The 19,138-nt window shown below is 36.4% G+C and overlaps 1 protein-coding gene across 9 annotated transcripts in view; it reads left to right on the top strand.

The window, feature by feature from the left end:
* Nucleotides 1-19,138, top strand: part of LOC107443911 (plexin-B) — a 251,761-nt gene that overhangs the window by 207,755 nt on the left and 24,868 nt on the right. For all 9 annotated transcript variants that reach the window (XM_087158423.1, XM_071182958.2, XM_043047550.3 and 6 more), the window contains 11 exons: nucleotides 3,393-3,569; nucleotides 4,492-4,588; nucleotides 5,674-5,961; nucleotides 7,546-7,722; nucleotides 8,333-8,576; nucleotides 10,103-10,248; nucleotides 11,164-11,297; nucleotides 11,377-11,436; nucleotides 13,782-13,856; nucleotides 14,007-14,073; nucleotides 16,145-16,291. In XM_087158423.1, the coding sequence (XP_087014549.1) occupies nucleotides 3,393-3,569; nucleotides 4,492-4,588; nucleotides 5,674-5,961; nucleotides 7,546-7,722; nucleotides 8,333-8,576; nucleotides 10,103-10,248; nucleotides 11,164-11,297; nucleotides 11,377-11,436; nucleotides 13,782-13,856; nucleotides 14,007-14,073; nucleotides 16,145-16,291 (1,612 nt within the window). The remainder of the gene's footprint in view (nucleotides 1-3,392; nucleotides 3,570-4,491; nucleotides 4,589-5,673; nucleotides 5,962-7,545; nucleotides 7,723-8,332; nucleotides 8,577-10,102; nucleotides 10,249-11,163; nucleotides 11,298-11,376; nucleotides 11,437-13,781; nucleotides 13,857-14,006; nucleotides 14,074-16,144; nucleotides 16,292-19,138) is intronic.

Genomic DNA, 19,138 nt, shown 5'->3' with positions numbered 1-19,138 from the left:
TTTCATGTTTTTCAACTTAGTGTGCTTGTAGAATATATTAATTTTCACTTAAATATAAACGTTTATATATCAAATTGAAGGTAATTTAATGTAGAATTTAATAATAAATACAGTATTACAATATCTGTATTACAAAAAAAGTTATGCAATTAATAGTAAGATCTATCATAGATTTGTATTTTTTTAAAGTGATACTTACACAATCAATACTTAGTAGGATAACCCTTATTTTTTAAGACAGCTTCACAGCGTCTTTTCATAGAGTGAACGAGTGTTTGGAGTTCATCTTTCGTAATCACATGGTGCCAAGAATCAATTATAGCTTCAATAAGTTGTCTTTTATTGGATGGACGTTTTTTTCGTACAAGAATTTTCAAACATAGCTACAAATTTTCAATTGGATTGAGATCAGGGCTGTTTCCTGGCCATGGTAATATATCTATGCCTTTATTTTGAAAGCATACTTTGCATACTTTTGCTGTGTGGCATGGAGCTGAATCCTGCTGAAAAATAAATGGTGCGTTGTTGGGGAAGAGATCCCTGATGGAAGGTATAAATTTTGGTTTCAGGACAGTTTCGATGTATTTTTTGGCATTCAGGATGCCAAATCAGGCCGAAAAAAATGCACAAGTGCTACTACCGATAGAAAAGTTAAATGGCTATGCTTTCAAAATAGAAAAATGTCATCAGATGCCATTAGATGTGAAATGAATGCAGCTGGTATTGCAGTAAGTTCAAAAACAATAAGAAGAAGGTTATCAGGATTTGGACTACAAGCTAGAGTTCCAAGGAAAAAACCATATTTAAATCAGAAGCAACGCGAAAAACGAGTGAAGTCGGCAAAAGAACACATTAAATGGTCAGAAAATCAATGGAAGCAAGTAATCTGGAGTGATGAGAGTAAAATATCGCTCTTTGGAAGTGATGGTAGAAAATACGTGAGACGTAGAGTAGGCGAAGCGCTTCATCCTGATTGCATTGAAGCAACTACAAAAAATCCAACAAATGTCATGATTTTGGCATGTATGTCTGCAGATGGTGTGGGCCGAATTCAAGTGATTGATGGCATCCTGAATGCCAAAAAATACATCGAAACTGCCCTGAAACCAAAATTGATACCTTCAATCAGGGATCTGTTCTCCAATAACGCACCATTTATTTTTCAGCAGGATTCAGCTCCATGCCACACAGCAAAAGTATGCGAAGCATGCTTTCAAAATAAAGGCATAGATATATTACCATGGCCAGGAAGCAGCCCTGATCTCAATCCAATTGAAAATTTGTGGCTATGTTTGAAAATTCTTGTACGAGAAAAACGTCCATCCAATAAAAGACAACTTATTGAAGCTATAATTGATTCTTGGCACCATGTGATTACGAAAGATGAACTCCAAACACTCGTTCACTCGATGAAAAGACGCTGTGAAGCTGTCTTAAAAAATAAGGGTTATCCTACTAAGTATTGATTGTGTAAGTATCACTTTAAAAAAATACAAATCTAAGATAGATCTGACTATTTGTTGCATAACCTTTTTTGTAATGCAGATATTGTAATACTGTATTTATTATTAAATTCTACATTAAATTACCTTCAATTTGATACATAAACGTTTGTATTTAAGTGAAAATTAATATATTCTACAAGCACACAAAGTTGAAAAACATGAAACTTTCAAAAAGTGTCCACACTTTTGGCCACCACTGTATATGTTTGATATGTACTATATATTGAAAAAGTGGGTTTTTAAAAAGCCTATTCCACCTTTTTTCCTATTCGCCTTCTGAAGCCTGTTATACTATATATTGAAAAAGTCCTTCCAAATTACAAAAAATGGATGATTTTCGAAGTTTTTCTCTGCAATATTTTTAGAATCTAGTTATTTTATCATGATTACGTAAAGCTTTTGAAAATGTTTTTTAATTTTATTGATTTTATGTTTATGAATTAAAAACTTTAAACAATAAAAAAAAACATAATTTTTATTCCTGCATAAATCCTAATTAAGATTTTTTTTGTGAAGTGATTAAAATAATTTTTTAGTGCTTAAAAGGTGCTTATTTTTTGTTCAAAAATCGGGGTGCGCACCCTGATAATTAAGGAATAGTAAGCTCCTTAACAGTCAAACAGTTTTTGTGCGTGAATGTTGATTCTGAGAAAAAAACGAATTTTCAAGACGTAGAAAAATATTTTCTCGCTATCCCATTTTCACTGGGTTGAAACCCTCGAAAAGAACCAATTTTTCCACATTACTAATTTGCCATGACTCAATAATCCTCAAAATTTAGAAGTTGGCGATATAATCGTCATTTTTGGAAAAAATTGACATGAATCGTTCTCCCTCTTTAATCTCCATACGTCAATAATTGTATAATTAATAAAAGCAGGGGTCTGTCCAGACATGTTGTGAAAGGTCCGTTTTTGTAAAATTGTAAAAAAAAAGACTCGTAATTTGTGAATATAAAATAAATGTTAAGTCACATTCTTTCAACCAGGGTCCTGCTTTTGTGAATGTGTGGAAATAGGGTCCTGTTATTGCAGAAAACTTTTTTTAAGGAATTTTTATATTGCAAAGGCATAAAAGATCATGCTTAACACTGTAAAATTATAATTAAACAAATTAAATTTTCAAAAATAAACGGCAATTTGCTGCTACTAAGTTAGAGATATGACATGCAAATATTTGGTATTTAGCCTATACTGCACAGTCCCGCAGTGGACTGATCGTTAAGACACAGTTCCCAGCAGATCACCGAAGTCAAGCATCACTGGCTACGGTCAGTGTGCGGGTGGGTGACCACTTGGATCAGTCTGCGTAGGGACCGAGGGTGTGCGGTATGGGTCCTCGTTAAACTGTGCTACCGTAAAGTGCTCGACTTCGCACGCAGGTCGTCGGGCTACCGAAGCGGGGGTGCCATCCCCTCCGCAGAGGATCAAAATTGTGATGGCATGTCTTCGGATCATGCTCCGGGATGTTTCCCAGACCGTCGCCAATAGCCCACTGTGCAGCTCTAATGCGACGTAAATTAACAACAACAGCAGCCTATACTGCACAACACAGAATATTCATTTCGGACGAATAAAGGAAGAAGCGTCTGCTTAAGACAAAACTTAGTTCGTTTACATCTGCCTTTCTTTCCCCTCCTTCCTGGGAAGGGTTTATTCGATTAACAAAACAATAATGAAGATAAAACAAATTTGTGAAGGGTCCGATTAAAAGATAAATTATTTTGTGGCGTTTTAAGTTAAAATATTTTGTGAAGGATCCGTTAAATTTCTTCTTAATAGACCCCTGAAAAGATACCAAAAAAAGAATCTCACTAGGGCACTACTAATGACATAGAGCATACTTTAGCCAAGCACTATAGGTTTCCAAATTGACTTGTGTTTTCAGGACGTTAGCTAGCAACAGCCAAATCAGTTGTCGCACTACCAGGAGCCCCGTGCCAAACTACAATGTGAGTACTCTGAAGTTATTCGTGGATAAGGCCATCCTAGTCCTCCACAACCCTTTCTCATACAGGGATGATCCCATTGTCAAGAAGATCACCCCCCTCAAGAGCTTCGTCAGGTAAGCCTTTTACGGAACAATGTTTCTTAATGTAGGTGCTCTCGAATTACATGTATATTACTTTTGTTGACTACGTAAGTTATCACAGGTTTTTATTTTTAAAAAATGGAACGTAAAAACATTGAGCTCATTTTTTTCCCTTTCGAAGTTGCCAGATTTTCGAATTCAAAATATTATTTACCATGTTAACGAGAAGCAAACAAGAAAGAAGTATGAAACTTGAAAGAGTGGCAACAGATGTCTTCGTTTGAAGTTGTTAGTGCTTTGTTTTAGTTAGAAATGGCGAAAAGTTTCCTGATATTTAAATAAATGTAATTTTTATTAACTGTGTTTCACTAACATTCCGTTGTTCTTTATTGCGATATCCGACAGGTAAGCTATACAATTTAAAGCCTAGTTTTGACTATTAAAACACACAAATGCTCAGCAACCTGTATAATTAATTTAGAAGTATGACACAAATGTGAAGTAAAATGAAAAACGAAAATAGATAAACAGATCGAATGCAATGATACTTCAACGTTCTAAGTAGAACAAAATGGCGACTGTTTACCCATGTGATCGGCAGCAGCCAATCAAAATTGAAAGCAGCACAAAGGGCTTACTAACTAGATCTTCAATTAAAACTCGGAACTGTTCTGATTCGAAAATCATTTTCATTTCGAGAATTATTAAAAATGAAGCATAAAACACAATTCTTTTTTCTAAGTTGCCAGATTCTCAGATACAAAATATAAATTAAAATATTGACTAGAAGCAAGCAAGACGGAAGTGTAAAACTTCGAGTCAGTGGCATCGCAAAATTAATAGATATTAGAAATCGTGCATTATAATGAATGCAAAGAGTATTTATAATTCTATGTGAGTCAGTTAAAGGAAGAACCTTTTGTAATAAATGACGCCTTCTATTGTTATTTTGCAGCGGTGGCCGTGCAGTGACGGTGAGCGGGGTGAATTTTCTGCCAGTTCAGCAGCCAAGGATGATCGTCTACCTCAACGACACCCTCGTCAATGAAACGGTAATTACCCTTTATCTCTGCTTCTTCCTCCCTTTCAGCACGAATCTTCTAGAATAAGATCGATTTTTATTATTCTATCTAAGAATAAAATACATTTTGTTAAGAGTACGATTTGTGTTTTATTTTATATCTTCTTAACTTACATTAATTTTTTTTATCGCTTCTGTCGTACTCTGTGCATTTTCTACACCTCGTCGTAATTTCAAAGTCTCATGGTTTTTGTAACGTAAAAAAAAGCAAAACAAATTGCGACGCAAAGAGAAAAAACTCGCAAACAGGCACTTAAAATTGTAATAATTTAGAACAAATTGTAGTTTCAACAAAATAATTATAATAATAAGTTTATAAACAGATATGGCCCTTTCAGCACGTCGAATTTCAACTCAATAACTGCATTGCTGCAGTGTTTAGAAAGGCCCTCGTGGTATTATTTACTACAAATTAATCAATTAATAATTACTAATTATCTGTTGCGAATTTTTTTTATCTCATCGCAAGTAGACTTTATTGTCGTGTCATCGCCAAAAGGAATTTATGGCCAGTCAATATCTGCAGCGTTTTCCGATTAACACGACTAATTAAATTTCCTTTCCAGCTGTGCGTCTTATTGCAATAGTAGTTTTAATCGTTCCGTAACTGCTGCAAACAGCTATTGAAACGCTTTCACTAATTCACTTTCGTAATAAACTTTTATCATCGTTGGAAACTCTCTCACAATTTTTTGAAATTGATCTGAATTGAATTGTTTTTTTTTTATCTCATCACAAGTAGACTTTCAATTGCAAGTAGACTTCGTCGTCGCGTTATCTTCAAAAAGAATTTATCGCCAATCAAAATCTATACCGTTTACCGATGAACACCACTAATTAAATTAGCTTTGTAGCTGTGCGTCTGACGGCAATAGTAGTTTCAATCGTTCCTTAACAGCTATTTAAAATCACTTTCACTAATTCACATTCGTAATAACCATTTTTTGATCCGAATATATATTTTTTTATTTCTGACAAAAAATAAATCATTTTTACTCCTTCTAGTCTACATTAAAAATTCAGTTTTTGAAATGATTATTTTTTAAATGTTTGCAGATATGCGAGGTGAGATCAGATCACTTGATGGTGTGCCCCTCCCCTTCAGTGTCGAGTTCCGCCACCAGATGGCACCTCTCTCAAACAGATTACTTGGCAGAAGAGAGTGCGGATCACTTACTTAAGTTGCGAATCGGCTTCATCATGGATGGGGTGGAGAGTGTGAGATCCCTGCAGGATTCATTTCCTAGTCTGCATTCGGATCTGATCTACGTCACTGATCCAAAGTTCTTTGTCTTCGAAAATAATGGCATCAAGCTTTACAAGGGAGAATCTCTCGTCATCGAGGTAAGTCTTTTGCCGCATCTTAACGCGGACTTTTGTTCACTGTTTTATTTAAATACAATGGTGTAAGAAATTAAGAGAATTTGCAGTCTCTAGAACTACTGGATCGATGAAATTTGTTATGTATGTACAATGCGAAACAAATAACCATTCAACACACACGCATGATTGTGCATAACACTCGTTGGAGTCGGACGGTATGGAATTGCCACTGGACAAACAATTCGGGCCAATTACCACAGGAAGTGATAAACTGCATTATTTCAAGTGTGAAATCAAGCTGCTGTATGAGGGGACCCTATTCCCTATTAACCCAATTTTTTACCGCTGTTTCATACCTTCCGACTCCAATCGATCCAGTAGTTCTAGAGACTGCAAATTCTCTTAATTTCTTACACCATTGTATTTGCCTCAACTTATGTTGTAGCTAGTAAAAGGTGTAGTTGGCTCTGTTATGAAAAGAGCCCATTCGTTTCTTGGTATGAAATGTAGAAACAAGATTCAAAATCAGTATTTATTGAGATTTGAAACTTTTATTATTTAGGTTTGCGTAAATATTTACGTTTTAGCTGTAACCTCGGTTCACAAAATTACTTCACTGTGTTACTAAATAAAAAGATCACTAGCTGTCCATTTTTTTAATGTCTTTAACTGATTTGATTGTTAACATAGGCCTCAGGCTACACTAATACCTTTCATTTTAACGTGACAGCGGTATTTTTTTAAATCATAATTTTGTGTTTTTCAATATTGTTGCTCTGTAAATAAATCGCCAAATAGATGAACTGCTAAAAAGCAACTACATTTCATCAAAAAATTATTCAACAACGTAATTAAGATAAATAAAAGTACTTTTTTCAAAAGCGCGCATGAGTAGCCTATCCACAGCGCTCAAGTCAAAATTATTGATGATCCCATCGAAAAAATTTGACGATTTATATGTTGGCTTCAGAGCGATTCATGATGGTCCAACATCATCCACTATTTTGCAATATGTGTTCATGGTTTTTGATGTGCCGAAAACCATTCAATGATGGCTACTTTAATACACTATGATAGTAAACCATCAAGAAATGTTTGACTCTCATGGACCATGATGGTTACTGAGCTGTTGAATCTTGTTGGTTCTCAGGAATAATTATTGCATATATACAACCATCAGAACAATTTGGGTTTTTTTATTTGTATGTTTGACCATCAGTCCGAATTCCTACATTGGGAGGATTGTTATTCATCGTCGTTCCAACATTTGATTTCTAAGAAACTCTGATGATTCAACACGAGCAAACCATCGAAACAAGTCTTCTGTCATAAATCAGTCTTACATCGGGGTGATGGTTACCTTCAAAAAATATAATGGTTCATGATGAAATTATGGATGGTTACCATCAAGATCATGTTTTGTCTATCAATGGAAAACCATCAAAAATTTTGACTTGGGTAGCTGCGCTGAATAGTTTTATTTTTATCCACACTTTGTAACTCCCCTCTGTGGCTACTCTTCTGACTATTATGTTGCTTGTGTTTTTAGGTGTTTTAGTTAATGTTACAATGTTTATGTAATCCATGAATTCTCATTCTGAACAGGGTGAGAATCTTCGCCTTGCGAGCACTGAGCCCGAAGTAAATGTGACCATTGGTACAAGACCGTGCAATTTGACCGCATTAGCTTACACGCAGCTTGTCTGTCTTCCACCAGAAATGCAACCATCGGGAACGGACGAATTCGGCCGCCAAACAGAGATTGGACTTCCATTAGTGGTGGTGAGTGTCAATTTTATTTTATTTCTGAGCTTTACTAAAGTATACATTATCGTTAACATATTGCCACATATGATACACATTTGTTGCCCTTTCCGGTGACTTAACGTTATTAGATTAAAGCAACACACGTTTTTAGAAGTTCATCCCATAAAAGTAAGAAATAAGTATCATTTGGCATGATGATGTTTCTCGCAGCACACTCATATTTTATTTTATTTTGTAACCGTCGTTGAACAGCTGACCGAATTTTCAGTTTACGGCTACAAATGTTCAATTCCGCAGCCTTGTAATTTGAACTAATCCAGAAGACAAGAGAACTCCTAAACCAATTATTGGGGGAAAATTGCCTTCATGGAGGACTTTCTGACGGAACTAACCTGTGTGGCATTGAGAGGAAGACCACGCGATCCTCCTACAGTTAGCCTGACGGTAAAAGAGACCCAAAATTCATTTACCACTGAGGGCGTCAGCACTGTGATTGGTTCAAGCCGGTTCAGCGCATTGGAAGGCGAATCTATAGAATCTTTGTAAGAACTTGAGCCCAACGCCCATAGTCGTCAAAAGCCAATTAATTTAAATGTTCTAACGTCAATTTTTTGTTCTTTTTCAGGTGAGAGTGGGACGCAATTTGAGATTTGAAGTGGGCTACATGCGGTATGAGGTGACCAAGTCCTATGAGCTGCCCCCCGAGGCTGTGGGGGGCATAGCCGCGGGGGGCGCCGTCCTTGTACTTCTCAGCATAGTGATACTGGCTGTACTGCGACACAAAAACTCCCAAGCAGAGAGGGAGTACAAGAGGATACAACTGCAGATGGACACATTGGAGAACAGCGTCCGATCAGAATGCAAGCAAGGTAACACACATTCCAATTAAAGATGTAGTTTTCAACGCCATCTTGAATTTATTGAGTCATTATTACCTGGGCCAGTGGTCGGAAAAACTACTTTTTTTTTAAATATAGCGAATGCAAAGTACTTTCGATGTGTTATGTAGTACTACTTCGCTATTTTTAGGAGACAAAATTAACTGAAGAACTTAATTTTCACTAATATTCAAAATATTTTTGAATGAAATTTTTTGTTGGCTTGGTTAGGAGATACTTCGAAGTTTTAATTTACATGAAATTGTTTTTTATTCTAAAGCACATTTTACGAATTTGTTCTTCTAACTTTGAAACTCAATGACAGTGGTTTCAGAAATGCTAGGAATTGTGATTTAAGTGATCGATGCTTTTTTTTTATATCCTCTAAGTACAGTGCGAAAAACTAGAAATGGATCACCTTTTGATCTAAGATCAGATCTTCATTCTTAATGGTATAAGGGGGCACATATGCTAATTGATGAGACAATATTTTAAGTTACGACACAAAAACGCACTTGATAATTCCTGCTAAATCAAAAAAGTCAGATGTTAAAAAATCAATTTCTCAGGAGCCGATTTCGCACAGGACTTATTAATGATCGGTCACTGCAAAGGACAATCAAAAAATTTGTTGCGTTTGCCAGAAATAACAACTTTTGTATCGCACTACTTCTTTTGAAAAGTTTACACTACGGCAGCAAAAAGTAGTGACGAAGGTTTCACTTTTACACTGATAGGTTTTGAACGTATACTAGGAACAGAGCATGCAATTCCTCGAAGACTATTGGTTCGCCAATCAGAAACTAACAATCCGACGAAATTTTCACGGAGATCCGCAATTTAACTTTTGAATCTCTTTAACGAGATGACATATGATTTTTTTTGCTAATTGGCGGAGATCTACCAATTCGATTCTTTTGGTTCTTTGGAACTGCGCCGGAATCCGCCAAATATCGCGATTCATATTCGATATCAAACAAAGATTTTCATATGTACCTGATTTAAAAGTTCCACTTTTTAATTTGTATTCACGATTCGAAAATCGTACATCGCGATGCATACTGACGCGATTTAAATTCAAACAACGCGATTTGTATTTCCTTGTTTTTAAAATCAGTATCGTAATTTGTATTCACTCGTTTTTAAAATCCAATGTCGCAATTTGTATTCACGCAAGTTTGAAATCGAATGCCGTGATTCGTATTCACGCGTTTATAAAATCTTATATTACGATTCGTGTTGACGCGATCTAAATATCATGCATTGTGATTTGTATTTTCGCGTTCTTGAAATTCAGTGTCGTGATACATATTCAAGCCATTTTAAAATCCAGTATCGATATTCTTAAAAAGCCAGGTAGAAATACTTTACTTTATGCGTTCTTTTTTTTAAAAAAATAGTTGAAAATGGTAATAATAAATAAAACAGCAATAAAGCGCAAACATTGTTAAGAAAACAATACAAATAAACAAATTTTTAATCCATTTGTTCTATTTGATGTTCTTTTAAATTTTCAGCTTTTGCTGAGTTGCAGACGGACATGACTGATTTGACGAATGACTTGGAAACTTGTGGCATTCCAACGTTAGACCACAAAACTTACGTCATGAAAGTGTTCTTTCCCGGAGTTTACGACCACCCTCTTCTGCAAGACACAGGAAAAGTACGTCTCTTTTGTTTGTCATCACTAAAGCCGTTAATCTGCCTATTTTATTTTAAAACCATTGTTGAACAGCCCTCCCAATTTAGGGACTACTAATGTTCAACTCTGTGGCCTTCTAATTTTGAACCCCATCCAGAAGACTCCTGGATCGGGAGAAATTTTGCCATCGTGGAGGTCTTTTTCAAGGAATCAACCCACATTTGTGTTTCATGGAGACCACTAAGACCTCCCACGGTTAGCCTGACTGCAAGGGGACTCTAACCGTTTTGCACTGAGGACATTGCACGTCAGCACTGTGGTCGGTGTGAGCCGGACGTATCGACCAGCCATCGCTGGGACCCTTATCACCTCATTGGAACGCTCTATCTCCTGATGAAGTGAATCGGGTTCGAATCCCAGCGATGGCTGTTCGATACGAATTCCGCATGCGGCTTGCACCGACCACAGTGCTGACGTAAAATATCCTCAGCGGTAGATGGATCATGGGTTAGAGTCCCCTTGCTGTCAGGCTAACCGTGTATTCAGGAAGTTCTCGTTGTATTTCTCTCCATGTAACGCAAATACGGGTTAATTCCATCAAAAAATACTCCACGAAAGCAAATTTCTCCCAATACTTGATCCAGGAGTTCCCTCGTCTTCTAGATTAGGTTCAAAATGACAAGACTAAGGAGTTGAACATTAGTAGTCGTAAGCCCAAAATCGGGTCGGGTGTTAAACGACGGTTATAACAGAACATTGAGCTCATAAAAATTTGGATACAATGATTTGTTAAAAAATGTAATGACTTTTGAAGCATTTAGAATATTTGTGCGTTCAGGTTACAGCAAATATGGTATTTATAAATAAAGGCACTCTTTGGCGAAAGGATTCCACAAACACTGTTAATTTCTCAGTATATTTTTTTTCCCCACATAGGTTCGCCAGAATGGAATGTACAATGCTTGTGAGATGGCGATGAGTCAGTTCGAACAACTGGTGAACAACAAGTGCTTCCTTTTGGCATTTATTCGAACCTTAGAAGTACAGAAATCGTTCAGTTTTCGAGACCGGTAGGTTTATTCTACAACAACATGATTCTTGAATTGTGGTTTTTAAAACATGTATAATAACGATTGTTAATGTTGACAGGGTGAATGTCGCTTCTCTTTTGATGGTTATATTGATGGAAAAAATGGAATACGCCACCGAGTAAGTTTCTTTTAAACTATGCCTGCCTTCACAAATTTATGGTGCATAATTACAATAATCCGAAAGTAATTTAATTATGTAAAAATAATTTTACCTTATTCAAATTTTACTCCACAAAATCTGAATTTTCTTATTTAAAATATAGTAATATAAGGAGCGATTTTTATTCATTCAGATCAAGTTGTTAATTACATTATATTCCATCTTTCGATCTCGGCTTCCTCAGTTTTTTTTTTAAATAAAAAGAAAGCAAATTTAATTTTTCAAGAGGAAATGCTTGGGGCAATATAAGCCACACGTTTTGAGGTGGGTTCAAGATGAACCCCGAATTTCATGTTCGTAATTAAATGTTTCTCTGTTGCATGTCCTTACCTTCGTCACCTTGTAAATTAAATATCAGTTAATTCTGGCTATCAAGAGAAAGTAGAGATAACTAGGGACAATTGTCTCACGGACTGCTTAGGGCCCGGTCAAAACTCTTTACCAAAATGTATGTGTGTAGTTTGTCTACGGTAAGAGCTCCCGCCACAAAGTCTGAGGCCGTCTGCTGCTATGGAAACAAGAATAGCGCATTTAAGGGAGAGTATCTTTTCTTAACTTTAGGGCTAACGCAATAGACCGAAGAAAAATATTCCCTTTTTCTCACGGGCCAGACCGATCCAAAACCTGTCCTAAACAATGACCTTACACCCCTGCATGAAATAGATAAACCTCGTTACCATAGTCACCGCCACGGGTCCAGATGAATGGCTTGGGGAGTTCTTACTTTAGACAAACTATAATGTCTTTTAAGGGACAAATGTTTCTTTTTACGTAATTGATCTAGAACAAACAGTTTAATTTCGCCGATTCCAATAAATCGACTCGTTGGAAGGTTCCTGATTTTACTTAGAGTAAACCCTTTAAAATGTTTTTTTTTAATGTAATTACCTTTTATACAATAATGCGTAGCGTTTTTAAAAAGTGCTTAAAGGTACTTATTTTCCGTTTTTTAAAAGCCCTTAAAGGGGCTTTTTTTATTAGGTGTTTTTAAAAAGTGCGTAATTTTCCCTCTCCGAAAATGAGAACTTTTTCTTTACCAAGTCGATTTTCGCCACGTGTTATGCAAAAGCGTCCTTTTCACATTGTTTTACTCAACGAAAAGTATTTTGCATTTTGTTAATGTATATAGTGCTTTAACAGGGTGCGTAGCGTTTTTAAAACGTGCTTAAAGGTGCTTATTTTCGTTTTTAAAAGCCCTTAAAGGTGCTTTTTTTCATAGAATGTTTTTAAAAAGTGCTTTATTCGAAAATGGGATTTTTTTTTTCTTTATGTCGATTTTCGCCACGTATTATGCAGAAGCGTGCTTTTCACATTCAACGTTTCCACAATTCATTCGACCACAATCGACTTACATTCGGTCCATAGCGTTTAAAAGCATTTTACATGTTTGTTGGAATACTTGCGAGTCCGGCGTCTACTGAGCTGGATTCGGTGAGATTATTGCACTCGCATGTGCAACCATTTTGCAAAATATTTTCTATTTTAGGGGTCATTTTCTACCCTCTGATATCGAACCGAAAAATCTCTCGAAATGGCTAACATAATTAAAAAAAAGAGTTCTTTGTCAGAAACTAGTTATTTTATCATGATCACATTAAGTCTTTGAAAATTATTTTGCATTTTGTTAATGTATGTAGTGCTTAAAAATATTTTTTGAGTGCTTAAAAAGTACTTACCCGGATAGCAAAATAAGGTTTATTTTCACTTAACAAAAACCTTTTAATGTAAACCGAAAAAGATCGTGTAAACCGTCTAACCTTAAAACAAGATCTGTGACAATATGCTCTATTCTACGTACATTACCCTCATTCAAAACCTTGGAAAACAACCTTCTGTATAAAAACCTTAAATCGAAGTTGACCTAGGGTTTTCAAGCGTTAAAAATAATCTTTTCATAAAGCTAGACTAAAGGTGAAAATAATCTTAAATCTAGGTCATTGTAAGTTTTTTTTTTCGAAAAGTCTTGCATGCTCGGCTAATATCCACCTTGTCTTGAAATTTTAATGGACAATGCGACGTCAATATGGACAATACTTTTTAAAAAATACTTTTTGAAAGGTTTTATTTAATTGAAAAAAAGGTTTTTAGTACAAACATTTTCGTGTCACTAAAAAGAACAAGGTTGCCGTTATGCATGCTTTCTGGGGCGCTTATTTTTTGTTGAAAGGCTACGCAACCTGTTTATAATTTACACGTCATAAGAAAAACACATCAAATGAAAACTTAATTATTTTCCTATTGAGGACTGTTTCAGTAAAACTCCATCATTTATTTATTTTTCAAAAATGAACTTTTATCTTTAGCGTGCTGCGAGCCTTGCTGCTACAGTTGATAGAAAAATCAGTGAATACCAAACATCCACAACTCATGTTACGAAGGTAAGCGTTGTTTTTTTTCCCTTCTTTCTCTTAATTAGCGAAGAACCTTTAAGTTACTTTTAATTGGCTCCTCGTTATACTTTCGCCCGACTTCAAACATAATTAGTGTTACTGACATTCTTTTTTTTTCTTTCTTCTTTTTTTTTCCAGAACCGAATCTGTGGTTGAAAAGATGCTTACAAATTGGATGGCACTAAGCATGTATGACTACCTTAAGGTAAGACACTCGTTAACTATTTCCAGGGGGGTTGGAATGGGGCCTTCTCTACCCGGAATGTTCGAAAAAAGAAAGAACTTTATATATACGTCATTAGCGTATAACATCGCCAACCGTTGGAAGATCGACCCTAATTTTATCTCTCTCTGGCGCTATATCGCGTGCATTTCATTAAAATTTCTTCGGGAATTTAAATTTTCTTTTTTTCTTCTTTCTTTTTTGCTCACTGAAGATATGCCGATTTGAAAGCGAAAATGATTCCTGTGCTTTCGGTTGAAATCGAAATTGTAGTTCGGTAATTGAAACTTTTTCTTTTTAAAAAAAGAAAAGGAGGGGAATATTTTTTTATAGAGTCCGATGTATGGTACCAAAGTTGCGTTCTTGTTGCGATCTAATGATCCAGTCAAACCAATATGATAGAATTTTGATACAAATGATAGCTGTAACTGTGTCTGCTCAGTTCTTGAACTGTTGTTACCAACTGTTAGAATGTAATGAAGCAAATGGTGTACTCATTTTAGACAATACATTTTATTCTTTACTAGCTAGACTTTATAGGGTCTAATAAATAAAAAGGTCTCTTTTAATAGTTATTTTTGTTTGTTATTTTATTTATTTAAAAAGTAATAAAAACTTTCAAAGTCAATTCATACTTAGGTCAATAAAGAAAGAATTTATTTTTGTTACTTTTATTTTGTTAAAAAAGAATTTATTTTGTTTATTATTTTAGTTACTTTTTATTAAATAATTAAAAAATTTTCTCCTCAGTATAAAACTAAAATTAATTCAAAAAAAAAGGAAGAAAAAAAATGGTTTTAACACCAAGTGTCATCCACTACCAGTTTAAAAAAAGAAATGTATTTAAACCTGAGTGGACGAATAAAAAGTATTTTATTAGATTAAAAATTTAAACAAGATATAGGGAGAGTGTCAACTCATAGTAGGAATAGAGTAAATACAGTTAGAACTTCAATATCGCGGCATTTAAATTATTGTCCTTATAGTAGAATTGATAAAACGAGGGCATTCAACGTCTTAACTTACATTCGATCCGTAGCGTTTAAAAGCGCCAATCATTTTACATGTTTGATCCGCATGTACATCTACTGAGCTGGGTTCGGTGAGATTATTGCACTCGGCATGGGCTACTCAGCTGCATTTTGCAAGATATTCTCAAATTCAGGTTTCATTTTCCACCCTCTGAAATCGAACTCTCTCTATGGCGGCTAATATAGTCAAGAAAAAGAGTTCTTTGTCAAAAACTAGTTATCTAATCATAATCATGTGATGAAGTCTTTGAAAAGTATTTTGTTAATGCATATAGTGTTTTTACAGGGTGCGTAGCGTTTTTAAAACGTGCTTAAAGGTGCTTATTTTCGTTTTTCTTTTTCAAATCCCTTAAAGGTGCTCTTTTCATAGGGTGTTTTTAAAAAGTGCTTTACTTTCTCTTTTCGAAAATGGGATTTTTTTTCTTGACCATGTCGATTTTCGCCACGTATTATACAAAAGCGTGATTCAAAGTTTTCACAATTCATTTAAACGCAATGCATTTTGTCAATCGGTAGCGTTTGAAGGCGCAAATCATTTTACAGGTTTGATGAAATACTTGCTTCTACTGAGCTGGTTTCAGTGGAAAGGATTCTTGCACTCTCATGTTCAACTTTGCTGTATTTTGCAAGATACTCTCAATTCCAGGCTTCATTTTCCACCCTCTGAAATCGAACCGAAAAATCTCCCGATCTATTTAGGGTGGCTAATTTATTCAAGAAAAGAGTTCTTTCTCAGATACTAGTTTTTTTTTTTATCATGATCATGTTAAGTCCTTGAAAACTATTTTGCATTTTGTTAATGTATAAAGTGATTTCAGATATTTTTAGTGCTTGAAAAGTACTTAACAAGTGCTTATTTTTTGTTGAAAAATTTGGCTACTCACCCTGTTTAAAATATTTTTTAAGTGCTTAAACAGTAGTTAAAAGGTGCTTATTTTTTGTTGAAACCTGATCAAAAGTTTGTTTAAAATAAAAAGTATCCCAAAATGGAGGACTGAAAAAATGTGTGTCTGTGTTAATAGAATGAAGCGGGCAGTTCCCTGTTCCTTCTATTCAGTGCCATCAAACATCAGGTGGAGAAAGGACCCGTGGATGCCATCACACACGATGCACGATATTCACTCTCTGAAGAACGTCTCCTCAGGGAACAGATAGACTACTGCACTGTGGTAAGTTTTATTCTCTTTTACACACTATAATATAATCTATTCAGCGTGAACTGACAGGCTGGTGGATGAATGACGAGCGTAATTTGACCAATAGTAGGTAAGCAGCCGACTCATCAGTGTTGTGAATGACCTTCCTGTCAATTCTTGCTAAAAGGTGCCAGGTTTTCCTTGACCCTCACTATATCCTTATGGAATCCTTATGACATAGATGCCAACTCTACTGGATTTTTCCAGTTTATCCAGGTCTATTGGTTTAATTAAAATTCTCCTGGATCTTCTATATTTTAGAAAATTCCCTAAAATTGAGTAAGTTTTTTAAAATAAAAATCCCGATTGAAATAGAATTTTTGTACAGATTATCGCTTGCTTGTTTGAATATTTAGATAAATATTGCTAATACATACTCATTTATAGAATATTTATAAGTCATGGATGATTTTATTTACTCCTTTCGTCGCTGCAGTCCGCTCAGCTGAAGTGACGCTACTATAGGATACTCCACTCCGCGAAGTGTGTGCATTGCATTTTAGGATTGTTATAATCTGCATCATGGATGATTTTATTTACTCCTTCCGTTGCTGCCGTCCGCTCCGCTAAAGTGACGCTACTGTAGGGTACTCCACTCCTCGAAGTGTGCACGTTGTGTGCTAAGATTGTTATTGTCTCCATCATGGATGATTTTATTTACTCTTTTCGTTGCTGCCGTCCGCTCCGCTGAAGTGACGCTACTATAGGGTACTCCACTCCTCGAAGTGTGCACATTGTGTGCTAAGATTGTTATTGTCTGCATCATGGATGATTTTATTTACTCTTTTCGTTGCTGCCGTCCGCTCCGCAGAAGTGACGCTACTATAGGGTACTCCACTCCTCGAAGTGTGCACGTTGTGTGCTAAGATTGTTATTGTCTGCATCATGGATGATTTTATTTACTCTTTTCGTTGCTGCCGTCCGCTCCGCTGAAGTGACGCTACTATAGGGTACTCCACTCCTCGAAGTGTGCACATTGTGTGCTAAGATTGTTATTGTCTCCATCATGGATGATTTTATTTACTCTTTTCGTTGCTGCCGTCCGCTCCGCAGAAGTGACGCTACTATAGGGTACTCCACTCCTCGAAGTGTGCACATTGTGTGCTAAGATTGTTATTGTCTGCATCATGGATGATTTTATTTACTCTTTTCGTTGCTGCCGTCCGCTCCGCTGAAGTGACGCTACTATAGGGTACTCCACTCCTCGAAGTGTGCACGTTGTGTGCTAAGATTGTTATTGTCTGCATCATGGATGATTTTATTTACTCTTTTCGTTGCTGCCGTCCGCTCCGCTGAAGTGACGCTACTATAGGGTACTCCACTCCTCGAAGTGTGCACATTGTGTGCTAAGATTGTTATTGTCTCCATCATGGATGATTTTATTTACTCTTTTCGTTGCTGCCGTCCGCTCCGCAGAAGTGACGCTACTATAGGGTACTCCACTCCTCGAAGTGTGCACATTGTGTGCTAAGATTGTTATTGTCTGCATCATGGATGATTTTATTTACTCTTTTCGTTGCTGCCGTCCGCTCCGCTGAAGTGACGCTACTATAGGGTACTCCACTCCTCGAAGTGTGCACGTTGTGTGCTAAGATTGTTATTGTCTGCATCATGGATGATTTTATTTACTCTTTTCGTTGCTGCCGTTCGCTCCGCTGAAGTGACGCTACTATAGGGTACTCCACTCCTCGAAGTGTCACATTGTGTGCTAAGATTGTTATTGTCTGCATCATGGATGATTTTATTTACTCTTTTCGTTGCTGCCGTCCGCTCCGCTGAAGTGACGCTACTATAGGGTACTCCACTCCTCGAAGTGTCACATTGTGTGCTAAGATTGTTATTGTCTGCATCATGGATGATTTTATTTACTCTTTTCGTTGCTGCCGTCCGCTCCGCTGAAGTGACGCTACTATAGGGTACTCCACTCCTCGAAGTGTCACATTGTGTGCTAAGATTGTTATTGTCTGCATCATGGATGATTTTATTTACTCTTTTCGTTGCTGCCGTCCGCTCCGCAGAAGTGACGCTACTATAGGGTACTCCACTCCTCGAAGTGTCACATTGTGTGCTAAGATTGTTATTGTCTGCATCATGGATGATTTTATTTACTCTTTTCGTTGCTGCCGTCCGCTCCGCTGAAGTGACGCTACTATAGGGTACTCCACTCCTCGAAGTGTGCACGTTGTGTGCTAAGATTGTTATTGTCTCCATCATGGATGATTTTATTTACTCTTTTCGTTGCTGCCGTTCGCTCCGCTGAAGTGACGCTACTATAGGGTACTCCACTCCTCGAAGTGTGCACGTTGTGTGCTAAGATTGTTATTGTCTGCATCATGGATGATTTTATTTACTCTTTTCGTTGCTGCCGTCCGCTCCGCTGAAGTGACGCTACTATAGGGTACTCCACTCCTCGAAGTGTGCACATTGTGTGCTAAGATTGTTATTGTCTGCATCATGGATGATTTTATTTACTCTTTTCGTTGCTGCCGTCCGCTCCGCTGAAGTGACGCTACTATAGGGTACTCCACTCCTCGAAGTGTGCACATTGTGTGCTAAGATTGTTATTGTCTGCATCATGGATGATTTTATTTACTCTTTTCGTTGCTGCAGTCCGCTCCGCTGAAGTGACGCTACTAAAGGATACTCCTCTCCGCGAAGTGTGTACAGTCCGCAAAAAAAAAAAAAACGAATCACCCTGAATAACTTTCGTTCTAATGATCGGATTTTCACGAACTAAGTGTCTATCTTAATGGTTCCAGGGGGTGACCTCAAATATGCTGATTAATTAGTGCTAACTATTAATTAAGTTACGAAATCAGA

Source organism: Parasteatoda tepidariorum, chromosome 2 (genome assembly GCF_982258835.1).
Source record: "Parasteatoda tepidariorum strain Cologne lab strain chromosome 2, Ptep-v5.0, whole genome shotgun sequence".
In the NCBI taxonomy this organism is placed as follows: domain Eukaryota; kingdom Metazoa; phylum Arthropoda; class Arachnida; order Araneae; family Theridiidae; genus Parasteatoda; species Parasteatoda tepidariorum.
Note: the sequence above shows the minus strand (reverse complement) of the source record. Positions and strands in the feature narration are given on the sequence as shown.